Raw genomic sequence first — 22,130 nt, forward strand, 5'->3', positions numbered from 1 at the left:
TGCAGATAACATCCAACACATCAGAAACTATTCATTGAGTATATGCAAGTGTCTTACATGGTGCCCAGCCCTTTATGGGATTGTACTGACACTGTATTGTGGATAGATACCAAAAACACATATTGGCACAAATATATTATACACTATATATTCACCGACCTGAGGAGAGTAACTTGCGACAACAGTCTGAAAACCCGTAGAGCACAGCTAAGTGCAGAGGGAACATCCCATGGATCCCTTGTCTGGAAAGACACCACAACGCAAACACACACACAACTCAAATCACACGGACACACACACAGTACTCCACTGAACATCACGGCTGTGTTTCATTGATTCGTTCAGCGAGCCCAGAAGTCTTAACACGGTCAACCTAGAACACAGCTGGACGAGGACGCGGGGGTCAAAGCGCCCCTACCTGGCCGTGTCTGCACCGTTGGTCATCAGGGTACTAATCAGCAGCTCGTGGCCGTACTTAGCAGCAACATGGAGGGGCGTATTGCCATATCTGTCCACACAGTCAATCTCCCCACCTGAGAGGAGGAGGAGAACAACAGAAGAGAATCAGGAGGAGAAGAAGACTCCTGGGTCAGTCAGAGAGGACGGATGGATGGACCGACGGATAGAGTAATGATTATTTCTGATATTGAAGTATAAAATCCGAATGGGTGAGGAATACAGTTGATGCTCAAGGAGAGTTGGATTGCATTGACAATGTATTCAGATCTGTGCTCAAACTGACTGCTCACACAACTGTGGTCAACCAGCAATGAGCGAGAAACAAAGGAACTTTAGAATCTTTATAGACGCTGGCCAACAAGTTGGTCATAAAACATCTGGCACACTTGGCCTGGTGCCAAGAAGTCTAGGATCCGTATCACCTTCCCATGGGGACCAAGTCAGTTAAGATAAACAAGATTAAAGAGATACCGAAGAAATTCACCCTAACAGATAGATGGATAGATGGATGGTGCATAGGCGTGGCATATCAGTCAGAGGGAGTTGGCATGGTTACCGTTTTGGATGAGGATCTGCGAGCGGGTAAAACGTCCGTGGATGGCTGCCATGTGCAGAGGGCTCTTCCCTTCTAAACTCTGGGGAGAAGGAGAGGAAAATGCGACTCATCATCTATTCCACTAGGAATATCATGCATCTCTCGTTCTTATGTAAAACAGTATTTTACTGCAAGGGCATACAACACTGTCAAAGCCCATACGCCACACTGCAGTATGTAAACAGAACTGGAGCAATCACAGTCGTAGGGGGGGGGGGGGGGCACAGCACTGCTGATCTTAAATCTTAAAAAAAAGTTTTGCAGGGGGTGACTCGGGTGAGTGATCTATGACGATGGAAATTTTGATCCACTGCCAGGAAGAAAAAAGAAAACCCTGCAGTGCTGTAGCTGAACAGCTCGAGCCGCAGAGCTCTACTCTACTGGCATCAGCGTCGGTGGGGGGTCCAGACCTGCTGGTTGACGTCGGCTCCGTTGTTGACCAGCAGCTCCAGGCAGAGCGCCCCGTTGGTGGACACGGCGGCCAGGTGCAGCGGGGTGTAGCCGCTCCCGTTGGGCTGGTTCACGTTGGCGCCGCGGTTCACCAGCTCGTTGGCCACCGCCTCCTGCCCCGTGTAGCACGCCACGTGGAGGGCCGTGTTCCCGAAGGCGTTGGGCTCGTCGATCTGAGGAGGGTAAAAATAAAAACACATCACCACACGAGTCATGGAAAGTGAAGCATCAGTGTCGGAAAAGAGGAGACAAGACTTGTGCTATTCTGGGATAGTCGGTGAGTTCCACTGGGATGGCTCTGCGTGATTTAGAATGGCCATCCTGAGAGTTTGTTGAACCATTAAAGAGGATTGAAAACACTGGAGAATATTGTGCACTCTAAGGGCGCTTTCACACCTAGTTCGTTTGGACCGGTTCTTCCGAACCCCCTTTAGTTGGACTGGTTTAGACAAGTGAGAACACACCCATTCTAACTCTAGTGCGCAGTGCGGCAACCGACAAGACTGTGGACCGTCTAAAAACATTGGTCTAGGTCTTCTTCCAAGTGAACCGTACAGTAACACAGACCGGACCAACCACAGGAACTGTACCGTACAGTAGTAATAGCTGCTACCGATAGGCCCAAAAAAAATAAAAAATCTAATAATTTTAACGTGATTGATGCAGGATTTACTAACCCATTTCTGTCCAATGGACGAATCAACATGTGATCACAGGCTTTTATCTATCAATTTTAGCGAGTTTGGAAACAAAAAGCATAACACAATCGGACTCTGATTTGAATCCCCCCTCCCCAGATATCTACGGCATGGAGTAAACTGACACCTTAGCAGGTAGTGCCTACGTCAGGTGAACAGAACGCTCACCTCTGCCCCGAGCCTCAGCAGATACTTGACTATCTCAATGTGACCACTGGCTGCTGCGGCGTGGAGAGGCGTGTAACCCTGCATGTCCTTGCAGCTCTTGTCTGCACTGCGTGACACCAGCAGCTTCACCACCTCCAGATGCCCTGAGAGAGAGAGAGAGAGAGAGAGAGAGAGAGAGAGAGAGAGAGAGAGAATTAGAGAGTACAGTGCAGTGTGACGAGTGTACAGTGCAGTTCGCTTTAAATTAGATGCAGGAAAAAACACTCAATATTGTCGTCATCATCATCCGCCATTCACATCTGTTTCTTAATTGTTTTTTCTGCCCAGAGTATTCTTTCCTAGCGCAGGGCCCAGCTCACCCAAGTAGGCCGCCCAGTGGATAGGCTGCCTCTCTTTCTTATCGTTGGCACTCAGGTTGGCCCCTTTATTCAGCAGCAACTTCACCATCTGGGGACAGACACAGGGGGGAATATCACAAAAGAAGAAGAGGGGCGCTTAGGTGGCGTAGCGGGTTAAGCGCTGACCATGTAACCGCAGGGTCCCCGGTTCGACTCCGGCCGGGGACATATCCTGCATGTCATCCCTCCTCTCTCTCTCACCCATCCTTCCTGTTTAAATCTTCACTGTAACTGTCAATAAAGATGAAAAATATGAGTGGGACTGCCCCACTCAGAAAAACTAACTTAAAAAAAAAAAAGGAAAAAAAAAAGAAGAAGAGCTGAGTGCAAAAATAAGTTGTTGTTACTTTATTTGGTTGTTTGTTGTTTTATGTTCTGAGCTGCCGTATCATCTGAATTTCCCCTCGGGGGTAAATAAAGTACCTATCGATCGATCTATCTATATAAGCAAAGTCCCTAACCCATGATTTTCTATCATATACATGCAAACCTGGTAAAAAGTACAAGTACAAAGCACAAGAACCATCTCCATCCCCTCGCTTACCTCCTGGTATCCGCTCTGAGCAGCGTGGTGCAGGGCAGTTCTGCCGGTGCGATCTGCCATGTCCAGTTTGGTCTGCTGGGGGAGCAGGGTCTCTGCACAGCGTGTGGCCCGATTGGCAGCTGCCACGTGCAGTGGTGTCTGCCAGAACTTGTCTCGTGCATTCGCTTCTGCTCCCCGCCTCAGCAGTAGCCCCACTGCCCTCTGGGAAGGCAAGCAGAATCCAATGGGCTTGAGAAAACATCACACCACCCCACACAGGAATACAATTCTTCATAGCAGACACATGAACAAGTGAATGACTGACAAGTAAAAGATTGAAAGATCGATGCCGATAATGATTCTAGGAACATGAGGAATTTGGTGAGGCATGATCATCTTTGCTTACTTCATTCCGGGAGGCAGCGGCCCTGTGCAATGGTGTTAACCACAAATGGTCCTTAGCATTTACACTGGCACCTATCAGACAGAGAGCAATACAGTGTTAGGGGGTCATGTAGTGGTACCTCATTCAATCTGCAGACTATTGAACAATTCACTGACATTGCGTACAAACTAGGAGTTTTTGCATTCTTTCTTTTTGCTTCTTCTTTCTTTTTAAAGTATACGCAGTCACTGTTGATCACATTACCTGAAGTAATGAGGAGGTCCATTATATGGACATCCCCCATACAGGCAGCAGCATGTAGCGGCGTACGGCGCTCTTGGTCCTGTGGTATAGTGGACATATATTAACCTTGACTATTTAAGCAAAACAATCATTTTTAAGCCATGATCATCTAATAAAATTGAAAGACATTACATGTTCTGCAGTCAACATAGCAAAATGTTACAAATATTTACTGTGCGTCAGTTTCCCTTGCAATCGTTTTGTTTTTGTGGCAACAAAGATTGTGTACACCTAGGACACAGGGTTCCTCCATCTAAAACTCTAGCATGCACCTTCAATAATAAGCACAATGCTTTACATTTCTAAATGCAATCAATAGAGACATATTGTAACAAAAAAAACATAACATACCAGTGCATTGACATCATCTTTATTGTGCAATAGTAATTCAACTTCATCAGCATTCCGATTGAAGATAGCCTGGACCAGTGGAGGCTGGAGACAACATGAAAAGACAAGTCAGTGGCGCTCGTCCTGTTTCAGGGTCTTCACAGTTACTGTGACACAGGAGTACTCTGCTGTGTGCAATGTCTATACCCCGATATCTCTCTGTCCCCAGCAGACAACAACATCAGAGTGCATATCATATCACTGTGTGTAGCATAGATGATAGTGGAGCATTTGTGGCACGCATGCCAAGTTTGACATCGGGCCTGCATCTCGCCGACGTTTCCAACCCTGACCCTGTCCCCAGCACCAGACACGGTGCGACACATGGCTTTCAGTGCGCTACGGGGGAAACTAAGTCACACATCTGTAACATTAGCAAGCTACGCTGACACATGATCAGATAGCTATCTAGCTAAACCGTACTACGGGCTTTTAATAACCAGCTTAGATGTGCTATGCTATGCTAACTCCAGATAGCTGGCTCACGCACCTGGTCTGTAATGCTGTGGACTCCCATCTCCCAACCTCAGCCAGGACGGAGCTCCTTCATTAGGATCAAAAACGAGGTATATTATTGTCCGATATCGTTGACAATGTTCAAACAAAATCATGCATAGCTATCGATTTGCTTGCTTAGATAGCTAGCTAGATTAGCTAGGTCGATCGGTGTTGTTGTCGATATCCAGTGATGTTTGTTGCTGCGACTTTGCTTGTATCCGCCTACAGGCGTGGCGGTGGTGTTTTTTTCCTGGCTTTGCCTGTGCGTACTATGGCTGCGTTCGTAAATCTGCTCTGAGAGCGCCGGAGCGCACACTGGGTTCAACGTCATAAAGGGACCAAGTAATTTGATTGGACAAGAGGCATTCCACGAGTGCTGATCTGATTTCCAGAGCACATTTACGAACGCACCCTACTAGAACAAAAGTAAACAGCGCCATCGTGCGGTATGTTCTGGAAAAGCAGAATCAGGGGCTACATAAGAGATGTTTACAGAGTCAAATGTTGACATGTTTACAGACTATCAGATGACCACAGGGCTACAACTTTATGGCTCGAGGTGCAGGGGTAAAAGAGAGGATTGCATAATAATAAATAATCTAATAATAGATTTACACTGGTACTACACAACTAAGAGCACATAGCAGTTTTCAATGTGTCTGCAAAAGAGCAAAAAGGGAAGAAAAAAAAACATAGGCAGAAGTAACTTCATAGTTTATTACTGAGTTATTATCATACCAGGTCGTAATAATAATGTTGTATGGACCCATAGAGATGTATGAACCTCTGCTCCCATACAGTTGGTGGCAGCAATGCCATCCAAAGCAGATTTTCCTACGTACGTGTCAAAAAAAATGAAGAAAGAAAGAACAGTCTGTCCTCAACACCGGTATTTACCGAGCAGAAGGTCGAGATGATCAACTCGGCTTGTCATTAAAATGACAAGACCCCGAAAGCTCAAATCTATGCATTTCCAGAGACGTTAAACGGATGTCGGACTTGGTATAATGAGACTCCATGAGAGTGTCTGTTGTAGAATCGCGGCCTTTTTTGGTCGCGCCTATTTTAGTTAAGTGAATTCAAATTCCTATCGTTGATCAATGTCGTGTGTAGTACTTGGATAAGCGATTCCCCTCTTGTGAACTACTTGTGAATACAAGTACATCTAATTGAATCTATGGCAGCCTCAGCTGCTGCCCGGGCCAGGATGCCCATGGGTGTGCGAACCTTCAGTGAGTTTCTAGAGATCGCCACTCTGGGCTCCGGTCGGTCTTCTTGCCGTAGCGCCGCGGGGTCAAGAGATCGCATCAAACATATCAGGTGAATTAATTGCAACCTTTTCCTTAAGACGTGTGTGTGTGTGTGTGTGTGTGTGTGTGTGTGTGTGTTTTCAATGTTCCAAGCTGTCACTCACTCACATATTGTTATAGCCTAGCCCTAGACTAGACTGCTCTCTGTTATCATGATTAACTTTCAAAGCGAAGGATCTGGCAGGCTTAACAGTACTACTGTAACAGTCATTTCTAGTGAACCCTTTTGGACAGGCAATAGCAATTGCATTCCAGCTCTGACTGCCAGGTATTAAAACATGTCCTTCCAGACAGTGACACAACGAGCCAGAGAATGTGTATGTGGGTGTTTGGGGGTGGGGGGGGGGGGGTGGGGGGGGTCACATTACATAGCTCCATTCATGTGTTACCTCAGAAAATACCAGCTTGCTCTAAACACTGACAACCATTTTCCCCCTTCTACTGTGCCAGCCCTGCCAGTGTATTCTGGTTGCCCCCCCCTTGATTCTGATGGGCAGGAACACTGGAATGGATGTGTATTTGACATGATGTTTCCCTTCACTCTCAGGCACTTGTCATCATGCGGTATACTAATGACAAGGACTCCAAGAGTGCTTTGCCTCCAAGACTTGGACATGGCATCACTACCACCAAGCAGAAGCTTCCTCAGCTTCACCAACAAGAAGAAGGAGTACTCTGAGCGTAGGATATTGGGGTAAGGAAGGATTGATTGATTGATTGGTTTTTTTGATTGCTTGATTGAGTGTGCAGGTTAATGACGATGCCTCTAAAACTCATGACAGGAGTTATGAGGCTAATGTTTTATTATTATTGATGTTATTGTTTTTACTGCTACACTGCTTCAGTACATAGCTACCTTAACTGTACATACTTTACTGCTATCAATCTCCTGTACCTCTAACTATCGTACTTGTCTTGCTGTACCCATCACTTATCACTATCATGTTTTATATCACTATTTGCATTTCTGGTTAGATGCTAAACTGCATTTCGTTGTCTGGTACTTACTCTGTAATGACAATAAAGTTGAATCTAATCTAATCAGGTTCTCTATGCTGGAGATGTATGAGGTGGTGGCTAACGTGGATGACTACAAGCTGTTTGTCCCCTGGTGTAAGAAGTCCCAGACCATCATGAAGAGGGCTGGTCATGCCAAAGCTCAGCTGGAAGTGGGCTTCCCACCCGTAGTGGAGAGATACACCTCCATGATCACCAATGTGCGACCCCACCTGGTCAAGGTAAGTACCATCCGCTCAATGAAGTCTTAGGCCATATTTATTACATATACAGGTATGTGTCACTTATTGATCAGTGGTTGTTGAGGGTGGCAGATAGTGTGGATATTTTTAAAAGAAAGCTCAAAACACACCTTTTTAGCCTGGCTTTTACCCAGTGTTTGTCAACTTGCACCCCTATTTCTTATCTCCTAATTGTAAAAAATAAAAAATAAAAAGTCTACTATAAGTCGACATATTACTATGTCTATTTTTCTTATCTCCTACCTCTTGTTTTATTGTATTGTGTTTATTTACTATTGTTTTTATGTTCAGCACTTGGAGTTTCATTCAATGCATGACTTGTGCTATATAAATAAAGTTTGATTGATTGTTATAGTTATACAGTAATATAAATAAGTATATCTGACTGGGTTGATTTGTATTAGGCGGTGTGCACCGATGGAAAGCTTTTCAACCACCTGGAGACGATATGGCGCTTCAGTCCTGGCATTCCTGGTTATCCTCGCACCTGCACTGTGGACTTTTCGGTGAATATCCTATGCATAGCTTGCAGCTTATTGTCTCTAGCTTCTCTCATTCTGTCTCCCTCTCTTCTGATCCGGCTTTCAATTTATATAGACCTTATCATAATAGTCTGTGCTATGTGTCACATGGTTGCACTCTCTTGCAGTATTCTCTTGCTGTCCTTGTGGTTACCCTTGTACTACAGTAAGTCTACTCTTATCTGATATGTTACCCTCTCTTTACTACACAGATCTCTTTTGAGTTCCGCTCCTTGATACACTCCCAGTTAGCCACTGTGTTCTTCGATGAGGTGGTGAAGCAAAACGTAGCCGCCTTCGAGCGCAGAGCCTGCAAGCTGTACGGCCCAGAGACACGTATCCCCAGGGAGTACATGTTCCACGAGGTCCACCAGACGTGAGGCCTGCCACTGTGTGAAGCTCCTCCAGCCTTCTGTTACTCCATCCCCTCGGTCACCTGGTGCTGCATGACACCACTCAGCCCCCCACCTGCCCCCTACCTGCCGCCGCCACTTCTGGTCTCCTTCACCACCACCCAGCTGCCACCAGTGCTTCCCTACATTTAGATTATGGACCAGTCTCTCTTGGGCTTCAGCCCTTTTCATACGACACGAGTGCAGTACGTAGTTTAAAAGGCCCATAGCTTAAACTGGATGTCTTGGGAACAGCTGCCATCTACCTCCTCACAGGGGATCCTCTTCAGCGCAGGCCCTTTGCATCGCCGCCTGTTCACTGGTCAATAGAAGCTCTGGTCAATAGAAGCTCTGGTAATGTAAATGAAACAAAGAACGCCACCAACATGAATTGGAGTAGATTGATGTTGTTGCTGTGAGTTGACAGAACTAAATGTTGAGAGAACAGAGGAACCCACATTAGATGATGATAGACCCTTACTGTCATGAGAGGAGAAACAGGTGTGTGTTTGACCATTTCCTATGAGCAAACCATGGACAATTTAGAATCTGATCAAGTTGCTTCAGAGTGCGGTAGTGGTTTAATGCCACGCACCTGCCTTATTCTTGTTCAAGTTGGAAAATAATATCCTGTTTTCCCTCCAAATTTGTATTCATCCACTGGTAGTTTCATTTTCAGTCTGAAATGATCAATGCAATAGTTCATTTTATCTATATTTTAGATTTACAGTATTGCCAAGAAGTGCTTTTTAACATTTCTTTATAAGTTATATTATAAGTTATAAGACACATTATATTCATTTTTAAAGAATCAATAAGTAAACCACTTTTCTTTTCACTTTGGTGTGTGCAGCGAAAATGTCTGCCTTTTAAATAGTATAACTCTTGACTTGAGTGTAAATATGAAGAAATTGATTTTTAATTCGATATGCTATGAAGGTTCTACAAAGGGATTGGAGTGTGTTTATGCCATGACGTTGCCTAATTTGGTTAATGAAAGGAGATATATTTTGGTAGCTCTGTTACGCATCAGAAATTACCAGGTATTAACATCCGATCTAGGTTCTACATCTTTGCAGTCTTGGGTGTGCCGACTTTCTATTGGGTTGAACATTTGAACAATGTATTATTGGTTATTAATGTGTTGTAACAGAAAGGGCTGTAAAACAAAGTAAAACAAATAAAGATGAAAGGCCTTTACTCTCAGGGTGTGACTCTAAGTGTAGTCCATTGGATTAGTTTTTAATTCATTAGAGCAACATACATACTTACTTATAACCCACACATCGGTGTTGAGGCCCCTATTTATTAGCAATATATTTGTGAGTATGGCATGCTGATTACAATACTGGTTAATGGTTTTGATGTTAATAATGCTTGATTTTAGCTTCATGTGTGTACTCTTATTTCAACCTACCGTATATAACTATGTGATAAGGTTGACATCAAATACCACAGTATATTTTGTCATTCATTTTGCAGAATGTCACTTACTCATTCTTTTTTGAGGATGAAATGAGTTGTTTGAATGTAATATTGATATGTGGTGGTATTACATGGATTTATAGAGCCAAAGACATTTCCATCACTCTTGTAAGAGGGGTTTCTGTACTGTACAAATAAAATATGATTGTGCAGATGTCCTTTATTTAGAGGCACATAACCTTCAGCAGGATGTCACCACTTCATAATATCCCTGCATATCATTCTTATAGACAACCTGATCCTTATGAATAAAGTCTTTGTTGATGTTTGGTTGAAACCAACTCAGCATTTGAAAAACATACCTGTTTGAAATTCTCCTGTTTGAACTTCACTTTTGGGCAAAAATGTTTTCAAATAAGCATATTGAGTAAACAGGTTGATAGCAGTTATCACGATTACAAGAGCATCATGTAAAATAACAGTGTCATTTTCAACCAGTAACCCTAGGTACAGAAATGCTAGAGTCTGTTCATAATTCATGGCAGGTAGCAGGCTTCTTATCAAAGTGGCCGCCTCACCTTTAAGATTATGCTCAAGATCAATATCAAGGTCAACTGAAGTGAAAGTGCAGGGCTACTTGCTGAGGTCCTGCCTTTGTTCTACAAGATGAACTTAGGTCAGTCTCCTATGTGGAACGTTCAGCAATGACGTGTGTTGTGTTCATGGAAAGTGTGTGGGTGTGTGTGTGTAGGGGCGGTCACTATGTGCCAGCTCTGGGACGTCCAGCGTGGGACCTGTGTGTCCCTTTCAAAGGGCAGCCGAAGCACAAGAAACCGGAGCAGGGGGATGGTATCTGGGGCAGTTATTAATAAGAGCATAGAGGAGAGGTACTACTCAGGTATCATGTCATGTATGTAATCCCGTTATTACATACATTTGCTGTACCACGTTACTGTAATAACGCAGAGAGTAAGTCACAAACATGTCAGTTAATAGTGCATCTAATTAGGGCTTTGGCAATTTGACATTAACTTGAATTCATAATTTAATTTAATTTTTGCCATCCAAAGCGATTTACAATTACGAATTACAGGGACATTCCCCCTGGAGTAACTGAGGGCTAAGTACCTTACTCAAGGGCACACTAGTAGTGGTGTGGTTTCAGGCGGGATTTGAACTCACAACCTTCCGATCACAAGTCCAACTCACTATCCACTAGACTAGAGTCTAGACCACCACTACCCCAATTCATGCCCTTGTCGGGTTCCCACTGCTTAGTCAGCTGTCCAGCCCGGTGTACTGAGACTGACAACGCAGCCTGATGTATTCACTACAAAGTAACTACAGTGAGGGCTCATGTAACAGTGGATGTGAGAGGGTTGCAGTGTGTAACATTAACCCCTCCGTCTGATCACATGACTGCAGTTCTCCAAACAGCCAGACACAGTGAAGTAGCGCTGGGAAAACTGGTCTGTGAGTATTTTCATTCCATCATTTCAACACTTAGTTATGCCAGACTGCATCATGTACTGTATAGGCCAGACTGCATCATGTACTGTATAGGCAAGACATGGGAGACAGAATGAGCTGCCAAGAATAGATAGACAGTGACTTTTCCATCTTGCCCTTGTTATTGAAATAACCTTGCGGTGTGAAACAAAGTTTGAAATTGACATGGGAAACTGATACAACACAACCAGTCGTTAATAAAAACATTTATTGGTTTTACAGTTTTGTTAGGTTTTCCCATTTTTGCACCTCTCTCCCACGTGACCCGGCCACCCCCTTCTCCAACTATTTCATCCTTTAAATCCAACTTCAATAAATTTGTTCAGATCTTACATATACATCCTTTATGCTCCTGTATGATCCAAAATAACCAAATATTCCACAAGAAAAAATATGTAGAGGACAAGAAGAATAAACACACAAACGAACATGTGACAGAGAAAGAGCCAAGAGCAAGGCATAGAAATGTAAAGGGATTGAAAGGAGAGAAGGTTGATTAACATTTAAATGAATATTCAGTTGTTCAAGCCAGGGTTGGAATCCAATTGATGCTACACAAAATGGAGTGTTCATATAAACGTATAAGCAGACAGGCAAAGCTTCTATCGACCTCCGACCTACATCAGCCACTACGACCTGAGAGCAAGCTTGAAACATTCAAAGCTAACACCTGCTGAACAGTAAAAGAAGCCCATACATGTGGGAAGTAGTATTATATACAAGACAGCAGGAACACATGTACTTCATAACACAAACAGCTTCGAAATGTCAAACACATCAACTTTGTTCTATGGTGTTCATTGAGGTTGGAAGTTACACAGATGTATAACTTAGCAATATTGTTGATTAAAGCTCATACATTCAAGCTATACATATATATATATATATACACAAAGTATAAATAAAACCACAATTTATGTACCCGCAAAAGGATTATATCTTTATACATTACACTATTCAACACCCAAAACCTCTACAAAAAGGAGTCTAAATCAAACAGGGGTTTCCTAATGCTACGAATTAGGGTATCCAAACTAGCAAGTGCTTATTTTGGAGTAGTAGTAGTAGATCACTGAAAGCGCTCTTTTTGGGGAAGAAGTAACATACACTATACACCAAAATAAGACAGGACCCTGACAAATAAAAATACCCTCTGCCGTGCTTCCTTCTGTTCAAGCTTGCTCTCAGTCACTTCCTGAAAATTAGGCGACACCCTTCACCCAATTATTCAAATGCACTGTACATCTCCATGCAATTATCAGGCCTGCAGTCGTTTTAGGCCGCAATCCAAAACACTTCTCTCTATAACATTACCATGAATAACAGAACCTTCTAAAAGACTTCCAGTAACAAGAAGGAGGACAGAAAAAATAGAGTTTGAAAAATCCAGGTTATTTCTGATCATAGAGGAGTTCAAGGTTCAGAAAGACAATTCATTGACACCGGAGGGCCAGGTGAGACAGAAAGATTTAAAAGGGGCAGTACCCTTTTAACTGATTTGCATCCTTGCTTGGATAAATTGAACAGCTTCAATAGAAGTTTGATCATTGTATTGGGGAGGACCTTTTCTTTTACTGGAGTGTTGTTGCTGGGAGTGAAACCTATGGGTTGACTAGAGTAAAGACTAGAGGAAATTGCATAGAACAATTTGGTGGGATTTTCAGGCGAAAAATAGATGTTTCTCTGCTTGCTTCGGCAAAACCTCCCAGACACAATCACACCTTCAGCAAACACAAGCAGCAACATTTGACTCAAATTAAAAGCTACTTGCCTATTTAGTATGATCGCTTCCTTTGTCAAGGGATACCGCATGTCTCTGACAGATGAAACTACCTTAGGGGCAGCGTTCAAGAGTACTCAGATTTGATCCCAATTGATGACAATTTGGCATTGATCTTTGAAATATACATTTCCCACATAATTCCCTTCATGTCTTTGATCTGTTGGTTAACCCCAGTGTTCTCAGGCACATGGGGGAGGTTTTTAAACATGCTTCCAGACTACAATCACTTCGGTGGCGTGAGTCAAACAGACAGAGGTAAGTGGGAGCTCTGTCCTGAAGTTGAGTGATTGAAACAGGGCAGCCCAGACAAGGAAATTAGTTTCAGTGGAAATACAACTAAACGTGTGTGTGTGTGTGTGTTTTTTTAATCCTCTCTCTTCATCTTCAAAATGTGGAGGCATGGTGGGGGGAAACATATCTATCGTTATATATAACACATTCTAACAATTATAATAATGTAAATATCAGATAAAGGCCCTTTTTTCATTGATTTTAAAAGAGTACTGTCTCTTTGAATCCCTTTCCTTGGGGTGGGGGGACAGTGGGGGGGGGGGGGGGGTCAGCTTTTATGTGATATCTCCGTCTCCTTTTTCTTCTACCCCCTCCTCTCTTCGATCCCCTCTTCAGCCTGACTTGGCTGCTCCCACCAGGGTCATGAGTCCATCAGTGCTCATGGACTTGGGGCGCTCCAGGGGGAAGCCCAGGGCTCTGCTCCACACCAGCTGGGCCAGGACCCCCAGCGCCCGGGACACACCGAACAGCACAGTGTAGTAGTTCATCTCTGTCATTCCATAATACTGCACGGGGGGGGGGGTGAAGAGAGAGAGAGATGAGTAAGGCCCAATCCCATTTTCACCCCAAAAGGTATTATAGACCTTTTCTTTATAACAAGCATAACAAAAACTATGCCCGTGTCTAGCAGCTAGTAGCTGTGTGTCTAATGTTAGCTATCTAACGTTACATGTTTTAAGGCTGATTTGTGCATGACAGTCCCGCATTTTTACATATTTCCATGTCGCATTTCCCCCCTTTGATGGCATATGAAGCCCGAAATTTAACTAAAGGTCAGCCGCGAAGTTGTTGCACTGTTGTCCTATATCAGTGCATGAACTGGCCTGATAATGAAGCATTGTTCTTTATTATTTGATGACTTGTTTGATCGATTGATAGCGTGAAACTTGAACGAATATTGAGCGCTGATGCTTTTCTATGATACTACTGATGACGTATCAGGGTCATGAAGGTTTATCCCATTTCATAGGGGAAGATTTTCAACCATTACCCCTTGTGCCGAGGGGCAAGTGGGTAGGGGTAAAAAAAGGAAATGGGATTGGGCCAAAGTCTTGAGGTTGAAGCTCACTGCAGATGTTAGCACTGTGATGCATATGTCAAAATGTAGTTATTATTGAAGATATATGTTGCCAGTCAAAACATGACAAAAGCAGGAAAAACAAGGCAAAAAAGGATGGGTATTAGAGAACAATAAGTGTACTGATATTGTGGAGGACCAACACACCTGCAGCAGCACTCCACTGTGTGCGTCCACGTTGGGCCAGGGGTTCTTGGCCTTGCCTTGCTCCAGCAGCACGTCAGGCACGAGCTTGTAGAGTTGGGCCACCAGCTTGAACATGGGGTCGTTGGGCAGGTGCGTGAGGGCAAACTCACGCTGGCACTGATACCGTGGGTCAGTCTTCCTCAGGACAGCGTGGCCATAGCCTGGCACCACCTAAAGGGGGGGGGGGGGTCAATTTACAGAGTAACGTTTTTGTCATTATTTAATTTAGCTAATCATACAACTGCTCATCTTTTCTGAACTTTCTATAGGGTAAATGAAGGCCAAGTTTGACACTTTGGTCAACCATACCTTCCGAGCATATTGGGGCGGAAGTGTCTGGGTTAGAGATTACTGCTGAGACAAAAGACTGCAGTGCGGTGGCTGTTCAGGGCCAGGTCTGAGTACCCCTGCTTTATATAGAGTGGGGTGTCAATTGAAACTGAGCCAGAGTGTGAGTAGGGATGCCACATGGCCTTGTCCTGGCAAATACTGTCCAGGCGGCCAAAATGTCCGGATTGTGTGTGAGTTAACTCAGGTACATCGCAGCGAGCAGTAAGAGTTTACTCAGGAATGTCTGGAATGCTAGCATCGGCGTTTACGTCACCCGGACACATTCTGGCAGCCCGGACAAAACTAGCGAGCTAGATAGGTAATTATCTAGCTAGGTAGTTTCAGCACATTCTAAAACACTAGCTACTTCGCACAAATCTGTCCAGAATGCTAGCATCGGCATAGCAAGGGCGTTCGAAAGACCTGATGACGTCACCCGGACAAGTTTTCGCCGCCCGGACAGTATTTGCCATGACAGCCTCATCAGGCTGGTAAATCACTGAGCAGGTTCCAGAAAGGATGTCTGCCTTGCATTGCAGCCGCCTATCATATCTCACTACGCCTGGATAAGGAATTACCATGCAGCTGCCAGCATCATATAAAATGGTAATCGATGACATGGCACTCAATTACTGGTTACGGCACACAGACAGACTGCAATGTAGTCAGCCTGGAACACTAGCCAAGAGGTCTCAGTGGTGAGGTGGGGATGCATGCTCGTACCCTGCCAGACTTGAGTGTGTTCCAGATGTAATCCCTCATCTTCTCGTCGGACACCTCCCCTCCCATCTCCTTCTGCAAGGCGGTCAGCCACACCAGCACCTCCTACAGGACACAGAGGGGAACACATCAGCAACATACTACATCAACTACCAGAAATAAGAAAGATCTACCAAGAGCTGATTCAAATAGAAATACTACGATGACTTTTCATGTTCAAATGGTCATTAAAAGGGCAAAGAGGAAGCAGTTTTTTTTTTAACCATGCCTCAAAGACACTAGCAGATCAGTCATAGGGACCTCAGTTCTAGAAGGCAGAGAAAAAGGACAGGTTAGTACAGACCTGGTTGGCCAGCCCGTGCAGAGGTCCAGCCAGTCCGTTCAAGGCTGCACTGAAGGACAGGTATGGGTCGGACAGGGCGCTGCCTACCAAGTGGCTGGTGTGGGCGCTGACGTTACCTCCCTCATGGTCACTGGAAGAAGCACGAGACGGTTAGTTACACCTACACACATATCCACAACAAAGGACATTCACAAATCCCTTCAAGAAAATTCAGTACAGCATATGAACACTAGAGGTCAGACAATAGCCATCTATTTGGATTTCACAGTCACTGCAAAGCAGTCTCAGGATTTACTGAGGCAGTTAAAGGCCAGGTGGAGCTACTGCTCAAAAAGCCAAAATGGCTGCTAGAATTAACCTTTTAAATGAAAACAGTCCTCCCACCTGTGAATGGTGAGGTAGAGCCTCATGAGCTCCGTGAACTGGCTGTCACTGTAGCCCAGCATGTTGGAGAAGTTATGGGACCAGTCCAGGTTAGAGTCGATGGCGCCGATACTGCTGCCCTCGCGATACAGGTTACGGTAAATCTTAGCCGCTACGCACGGCAACTTGGCAATCAAGTCCATGGAGTCCTCGTAGATGAACTGAAATAAAGCCAAGCAGGTGGTTGGAACAAAGGTCAGATGAGCACAGGGGAGCTGTCTTTTATGACAGAACACAGAAAAAAGAACAGATTGCACATAATGGCTCCAACTGAGAAAACATGTATTGACTCATCACCCTCTGCTTTCATGCATTTACTCTCCGCTTCTGTTCCGACCACGCACATGTTGTCTGAAAGCGTGCGTGCTGGGATCCGCTCGTGATGACTCACCTCCCAGTACTTGCTCTTGTTGACGCCCTCGGAGTAGGCCCGGGCGAAGCTGCTCTCGCTGTTCAGGGCCGTGACGGCGGCGCTGAACTGAGACATGGGGTGCAGGTTTGTGGGGAAGTTGTCCAGCATGGTGACGACGTGAGAGGGGAGAGCGGCCCGTTTGGCCCATTCTTTGGACAACCAGCTCACCTGGGAGAGAGGAGCAAACAGGGAGGGGGGGGGGGGGGTGCATCACTTGAGATGATACTGAATAATGAAGTATTTCTCATCACTTTATGTTTATGCACATCATAGAAAACTAGATCAGCTATGGATGCTATGTGGAGAAATTCGGGAAAAACAAACAAACACGTTCTCGGTAATATGTGAGTTCTCTCCAGCTGAGTCATATGCTATCCACTTAGTGGATCAAATATGAGGGTAAAAATTAGACCACATCGGGGGGAGGCTTTCACACAGCATTGGGTCGTCTTCCTGACTAATACTCTAATACCTCATTACAGGCGAATAAATAAAACCTGCAAAACATCATTTGTCTGTGACCACTTATTGGACTCAATACACAATACCTATGGAGGCAGGCCAAATTCTTGTTTCAGCAAATTCTTGTTTCAGTTTTCATCGTAGGCCAAAAGCCCCCGACACCCCCCCCCCCCCCCCCCCCGCCCACACCCCCACTCCATCTCCAGCCCCTTCTCACCTGCTCCTCTGTGGGCACCTGTCCCGTGATCAGCAGCCAGAACAGTCCCTCGGGCAGCGGCTCCTGACCTCCTGGAGCCCTGGGCAACAGCTGCTGGCACTCGGGAATACTGTAGCCCCGGAAACGGATGCCCTAGGAAACCAAGAGAGGTCACGTGAGAGGGGTCAGGGGTCACGTGAGAGGGGTCACGTGAGAGGGGTCACGTGAGAGGGGTCAGGGTGCGACTGTAAATACACGGAGGGTGAATCAGTGAGCATTGTCTTAAAATGGCAGTGCAACCAGAGCCTACAGATATACATCTACGGATGTGAGTGGAGGGAACAAACAGAGTACATAAACAGTCACTGTGAGTGCAGCTTTATCAACAGAAATAAACTAAGTATGCATCATTCTATGCAGTTGGTGCCTAACAGCCACCAACTGAAGTTCCTGGACCACCAACAGTGTCATTGACATATACGGCTACCTTATGTAATTCACTTAAGAGGACCCAATCTAGAGAAGTGCTTATTTGGCTTATCTGCCAAGGACCATGTTGCTCAACACATAAATCCTTCTGTAGGGGAGCAGTGTGTTGTAAGAGTACCTACCTCATCAGGGTCCAGCACGGAGGTCTCGTACACCAGCCCCTTCATGCCTCTCATGCCACCATAGACCTGCCAGTGGACACACACACTTTACATTCCATCTACAAAATTCAATATAGACTAATTTGCTCCATACTCAGCCCAGCATGGTTCTACAACCTGTCTGTGAAACAGTAATACCCTGGCCTTGAGTCAAATGTATTTAAATGAGCCCTGGCCATTTAAAAGGGAAGAGGTCATGTTAATCATAAAACATCAGATGAAAGTCGCAGTCAGAGCAGACATGTGAGTGAGTGTGTGTGTGTGTGTGTGTGTGTGTGTGTGTGTGTGTGTGTGGTGTCATCCTTTGGTCGCTGGTGTGTGAGGCAAGACCTTGAGTGACTCAGCTGAAACAGAGCGTCGCTGGCAGCAGGGAAATGTCTTCACATGACCTCTAGCATGCTATTTGGAATATGAATGCTCAGCAGCAGTGAGGTTGGCTGTGAGGGTCAGAACTGGATGTATGAGAGAATGATAATCCATCTCCTGATCGATTCATCAAGGCCATTGACAACACACAAACGTGAACATTGTCCCTGTGATCTTTTTAATAACAAAAGCCTACTAATAACACGCTCTACAACAAGGGGGGCTTGGTGGAAAGGTGACTCACCATATCGACAGTGATCTGTCCGATGTTGGTTTTGCCATACTGCTGTTTGAAGCTCTTAATCCTGGTCTGTTCTTTGGGGATGAGGTCTGACAAAATATCTTTTAGATTCTGCAAGGACACACAAATTGCTCATTGAATGCTCACAACTGTTTGGAAAATGGACAGTAATATCCTACAATGTAGTACAGACTAGAACAACAACATAGGGGGGAAAGGAGCCCATTTTGAGGGTGACTGGAGTGGTCTGAGAGAGTACTTACTGTCGATGCACTGGCATGTCTGGCAGCCACCAGGACGCAGGTGGCATTCTGAGAAAAAGACAAAATGGAGGCTTTAAAAAAAACAGGTTTAGGCCTAAGGGTTTAATGCCTACAGTATAAAGGAAAACCATGGTGGTATGTGCATGGCTTCAGGTTAAGTGGTCAGTGTGCTGGGATAATTGTACAACAGAATCCAATCTTGCTTGCAGCACACCAATTACAAAGTTATCCAACCACAGAGGCACCTCATGGCACCGATGTATCTCAATATAGCCAAGCCACCACAGAGAGACACTGCTTGGGCGCATCAGGGAAATCTGTCTGGCAGGACAATTAGGCTACCTGGTCCCGCAATCTAATCTGCAAAGCGATACCGCAAGGCTCGCCCCAGACGGCTAAAGCCGTACACTGCCGCTATGCTCAATCAGAGATAAATGAAGAGTAGCTGTTTCAGTAAGGACACCAGCCTCGGATGATGACTGAGAAAGAGCCCACAGGGGACACACTAATATCATGTTTTTATATCACTATTTGCACTTCTGGTTAGATGCTAAACTGCATTTCATTGTCTGGTACTTGTACTCTGCAATGACAATAAAGTTGAATCTAATCCAATCTAATCCTCATACAGAGGAGAGACCATAGCAATTTGGCAACAACTCACAATTTCAAAGAGCCATGATGGATCCTAGATTCCCAGCTGTATTCTTTGCTAAGACTGATCGACACCCACTAATGCTGGAGTAACAAGACCGACAACATCTAGCCTACCCATTCCAACATCATAAAGGCTAATCAAATTATGTGAAAATACTAGGCTATTTAATATTGAGGGAAAATAAGTCTAGACCTTAGTGTAAAACAAAACAACAAACAGTGCAACCCTTTAAAAGACTGTGGACTGTCTGGCACTAGGAGACTGAATGGGATTAGAGAGGGCAATGGCCCCGCCAAGTCTGCAGGTCAATGAAACCGGACTCTCCACTCAGACCATGTCAGTGGGACAGGTAGGAGCCAGGGGGTCAAAGGGACATCTGACCATGTTCACAATGGGTGTAGCCTAGCCTAACTCCACTTCTGGTGTGGGCGGAGTCAGTAACTGTCTCACTGCAATGGCAAATGTATGAGCATTCACACAGCTATTCTACATTGTCTAGTCTACGTTGGCTGGGTGTGATTATGTAATAGGCTAGGTCTGGGCCAAGCCCATTACTAGCTTCCACCTGCCAGAGGGTTAGGTTTAGTAACTCCACCTCATTGAGAAAAAATAGCCCACAGGCTTACACCTGAAAGACTGGAACCAGAAACCACATTGATATTTTACAATAAAGTCAGCTACCTCTTTGGTTCATTCATATTTTAGCTGCCAAGCTGTGTCAGTTCCACTTGAGGAGTAGTGCTGTAACTGGATAATTGACTGTGAGTCATTATTGATTTAACATTAAGCTGTGGCATTATGAAAAGACCTATGCTACAGACATTGAAAACAGCAATTCATTTCATTTAAAAAATCTATGAGAGGTCAGTGTATCTAGGAAAGACAACTCCTTAAGAAAGCCTTCTAGTTTCACCTATATTCTAATCAGTTCTAGCCTGTGAGGGAATCAAACAGGTTGGTCTTCTGAAAGGAAGCACAACCCTCTGACATGGGTTGAGTCATAACAAGCCATTCTTTAATACAGGCGGTAATGGGAAGGTGACAAGAGTCAAAACAGTGGATGAATACTTCATTAGAGCCTATACACTATCTGAAACATCCATCTATTAAATCAGATGATGTTACAAACGTGGCAAATATAGCCTAATGGATTCATCAGAATATTTGTTCAGATCCAGTTCTTTGAATTTGACATGGGGATTCGTAGAATAGGCCACTTCATTGGCTATGTACATACATGTGTCCAGAGGCATCAGTAGATGTATGTACATAGCCAATGAAGTGGCCTATTCTACGAATCCCCATGTCAAATTCCCAAAACCCCTCCTACTGATTCCTAACCAAACCATGAGACTTAACTGAGGGAATGACTTCACCACTGTATAAAGTTCACAGAAGACATTATCACTGAGGCATTATCTCTCAAGGTGAACCAAATTCCAGATTTCTCAAGGAAAGATGGCAGACATGTGTTTCAGGGTCAGGGATGTGTAAAGTAGACCTCTAGGCAGAGAGGTCACTTGAGTAAACCAGCTGTTACATATAGTCAGTGGGACAAAGGTAGCCCTAGGGGTCTGTCAATGACCTGTGACCCCTTAGCCAAGGAGGTAGCCATCCATCCATTCGAATGTCCACAACCAAAATACATAGGTCCTCCTCATGGTGTGGTGACTGATCATAGGTAAGGTAACACTCATTTGTAGGGGAAGGTAGGTAGTTGATCTGGACCCATAAGCTGGACTGCGAATTGTGCTTTTAGTTGAAAAAAATAAAATAATAGCCCCACTTTCTTTGGGAGTGTTTTTTGACACATGACTGTCTGATCTGATGACTGTCTGTCTGTCTGTCTGCATGATCAGCAGTAGTTTCCTAAGCTACCATTTCCAGATGATGAAAACTTAACGTTACATTTGACCAGCGGGGTACAAGGTAACAAATGCAAACAACAAATCATTGACGGTTGTCAAAGAACATGTTGACACTGAAGGTCAAACCCACCCGAATAAGAGAGGTACAGAAGCATCACTGACTAGCTTGGCTGTCATTAGCCTGGCTTGGGGCTAGCTTGTAGCTAACATTAGCGAATAGTCAAATCCATTATAACAACAGTGAAAAGCGTCAAAGAGCAGCTATGTACCAGTCCCTAGAGTCTGACAGTGGGACATATTATGCCAGAAACACTTTGTTGAGTGTTGGAAAGTCAAAGCAAAGCTACAGATGGGAAGTTTCCTCTCCTGCTTTGGCTAAAGCTAAGCAACGACGCTCACACTCCGTTGACACTCACACAGCCAGGAGTCTTCACCAGACTTACCTTTGAGTTAAGCAGTTTGGGCGCTAGCCTGCTGACAGTCAGGAAGGACATGGTGTCTGTCGGAACGTGTCGTTTCTTCTATGTGTTTAACAGGTAGAGAGCCACTGCCAGTGCACCGCAGAGCTGCTTGAAGG

The 22,130-nt window shown here is 44.7% G+C and overlaps 3 protein-coding genes across 3 annotated transcripts in view; 1 reads left to right on the forward strand and 2 right to left on the reverse strand.

The window, feature by feature from the left end:
• The window catches only part of ankrd52a (ankyrin repeat domain 52a), a gene marked incomplete at both ends in the record, with an annotated part of 14,627 nt that extends 9,741 nt beyond the window's left edge, over window positions 1-4,886 (reverse strand). Inside the window, 11 exons of the mRNA XM_080534087.1 lie at window positions 160-242; window positions 419-533; window positions 1,016-1,094; window positions 1,465-1,677; window positions 2,371-2,513; window positions 2,730-2,817; window positions 3,313-3,513; window positions 3,698-3,768; window positions 3,941-4,019; window positions 4,331-4,414; window positions 4,860-4,886. Of these exons, the coding sequence (XP_080390213.1) occupies window positions 160-242; window positions 419-533; window positions 1,016-1,094; window positions 1,465-1,677; window positions 2,371-2,513; window positions 2,730-2,817; window positions 3,313-3,513; window positions 3,698-3,768; window positions 3,941-4,019; window positions 4,331-4,414; window positions 4,860-4,886 (1,183 nt within the window). The remainder of the gene's footprint in view (window positions 1-159; window positions 243-418; window positions 534-1,015; window positions 1,095-1,464; window positions 1,678-2,370; window positions 2,514-2,729; window positions 2,818-3,312; window positions 3,514-3,697; window positions 3,769-3,940; window positions 4,020-4,330; window positions 4,415-4,859) is intronic.
• A 1,059-nt stretch (window positions 4,887-5,945) lies between these two features.
• coq10a (coenzyme Q10A) lies at window positions 5,946-8,666 on the forward strand. Its single transcript, XM_080535381.1, has 5 exons — window positions 5,946-6,187; window positions 6,725-6,871; window positions 7,223-7,415; window positions 7,841-7,942; window positions 8,170-8,666. The coding sequence occupies exons 1-5, from the start codon at window positions 6,045-6,047 to the stop codon at window positions 8,335-8,337; spliced, it is 753 nt and encodes a 250-aa protein (XP_080391507.1). The 5' UTR covers window positions 5,946-6,044; the 3' UTR covers window positions 8,338-8,666.
• A 2,808-nt stretch (window positions 8,667-11,474) lies between these two features.
• Window positions 11,475-22,130, reverse strand: cs (citrate synthase). The gene is made up of 11 exons (XM_080533600.1): window positions 21,997-22,130; window positions 19,028-19,075; window positions 18,768-18,875; window positions 18,119-18,184; window positions 17,529-17,660; window positions 16,829-17,017; window positions 16,399-16,598; window positions 16,015-16,144; window positions 15,675-15,776; window positions 14,583-14,792; window positions 11,475-13,863 (listed from the first exon to the last, which is right to left on the reverse strand). The coding sequence occupies exons 1-11, from the start codon at window positions 22,045-22,047 to the stop codon at window positions 13,690-13,692; spliced, it is 1,410 nt and encodes a 469-aa protein (XP_080389726.1). The 5' UTR covers window positions 22,048-22,130; the 3' UTR covers window positions 11,475-13,689.

This window comes from Nansenia antarctica (genome assembly GCF_963989245.1).
Source record: "Nansenia antarctica genome assembly, chromosome: 6".
NCBI classification, from domain to species: Eukaryota; Metazoa; Chordata; class Actinopteri; order Argentiniformes; family Microstomatidae; genus Nansenia; species Nansenia antarctica.

What these genes read in the sequence shown, in the direction of transcription:
- coq10a (XM_080535381.1), top strand. Translation starts at nt 6,045, where the DNA reads ATGGCAGCCTCAGCTGCTGCCCGGGCCAGGATGCCCATGGGTGTGCGA. An exon ending in TGCGACCCCACCTGGTCAAG is followed by an intron (nt 7,416 to 7,840) that starts GTAAGTACCATC and finishes GATTTGTATTAG; the next exon opens with GCGGTGTGCACCGATGGAAA. An exon ending in CCTGCACTGTGGACTTTTCG is followed by an intron (nt 7,943 to 8,169) that starts GTGAATATCCTA and finishes TTTACTACACAG; the next exon opens with ATCTCTTTTGAGTTCCGCTC.
- cs (XM_080533600.1), bottom strand. Translation starts at nt 22,047, where the DNA reads ATGTCCTTCCTGACTGTCAGCAGGCTAGCGCCCAAACTGCTTAACTCA. An exon ending in CCAAACTGCTTAACTCAAAG is followed by an intron (nt 19,076 to 21,996) that starts GTAAGTCTGGTG and finishes TCTTTTTCTCAG; the next exon opens with AATGCCACCTGCGTCCTGGT. An exon ending in AGGTGCCCACAGAGGAGCAG is followed by an intron (nt 17,018 to 17,528) that starts GTGAGAAGGGGC and finishes CCTCTCTCCCAG; the next exon opens with GTGAGCTGGTTGTCCAAAGA.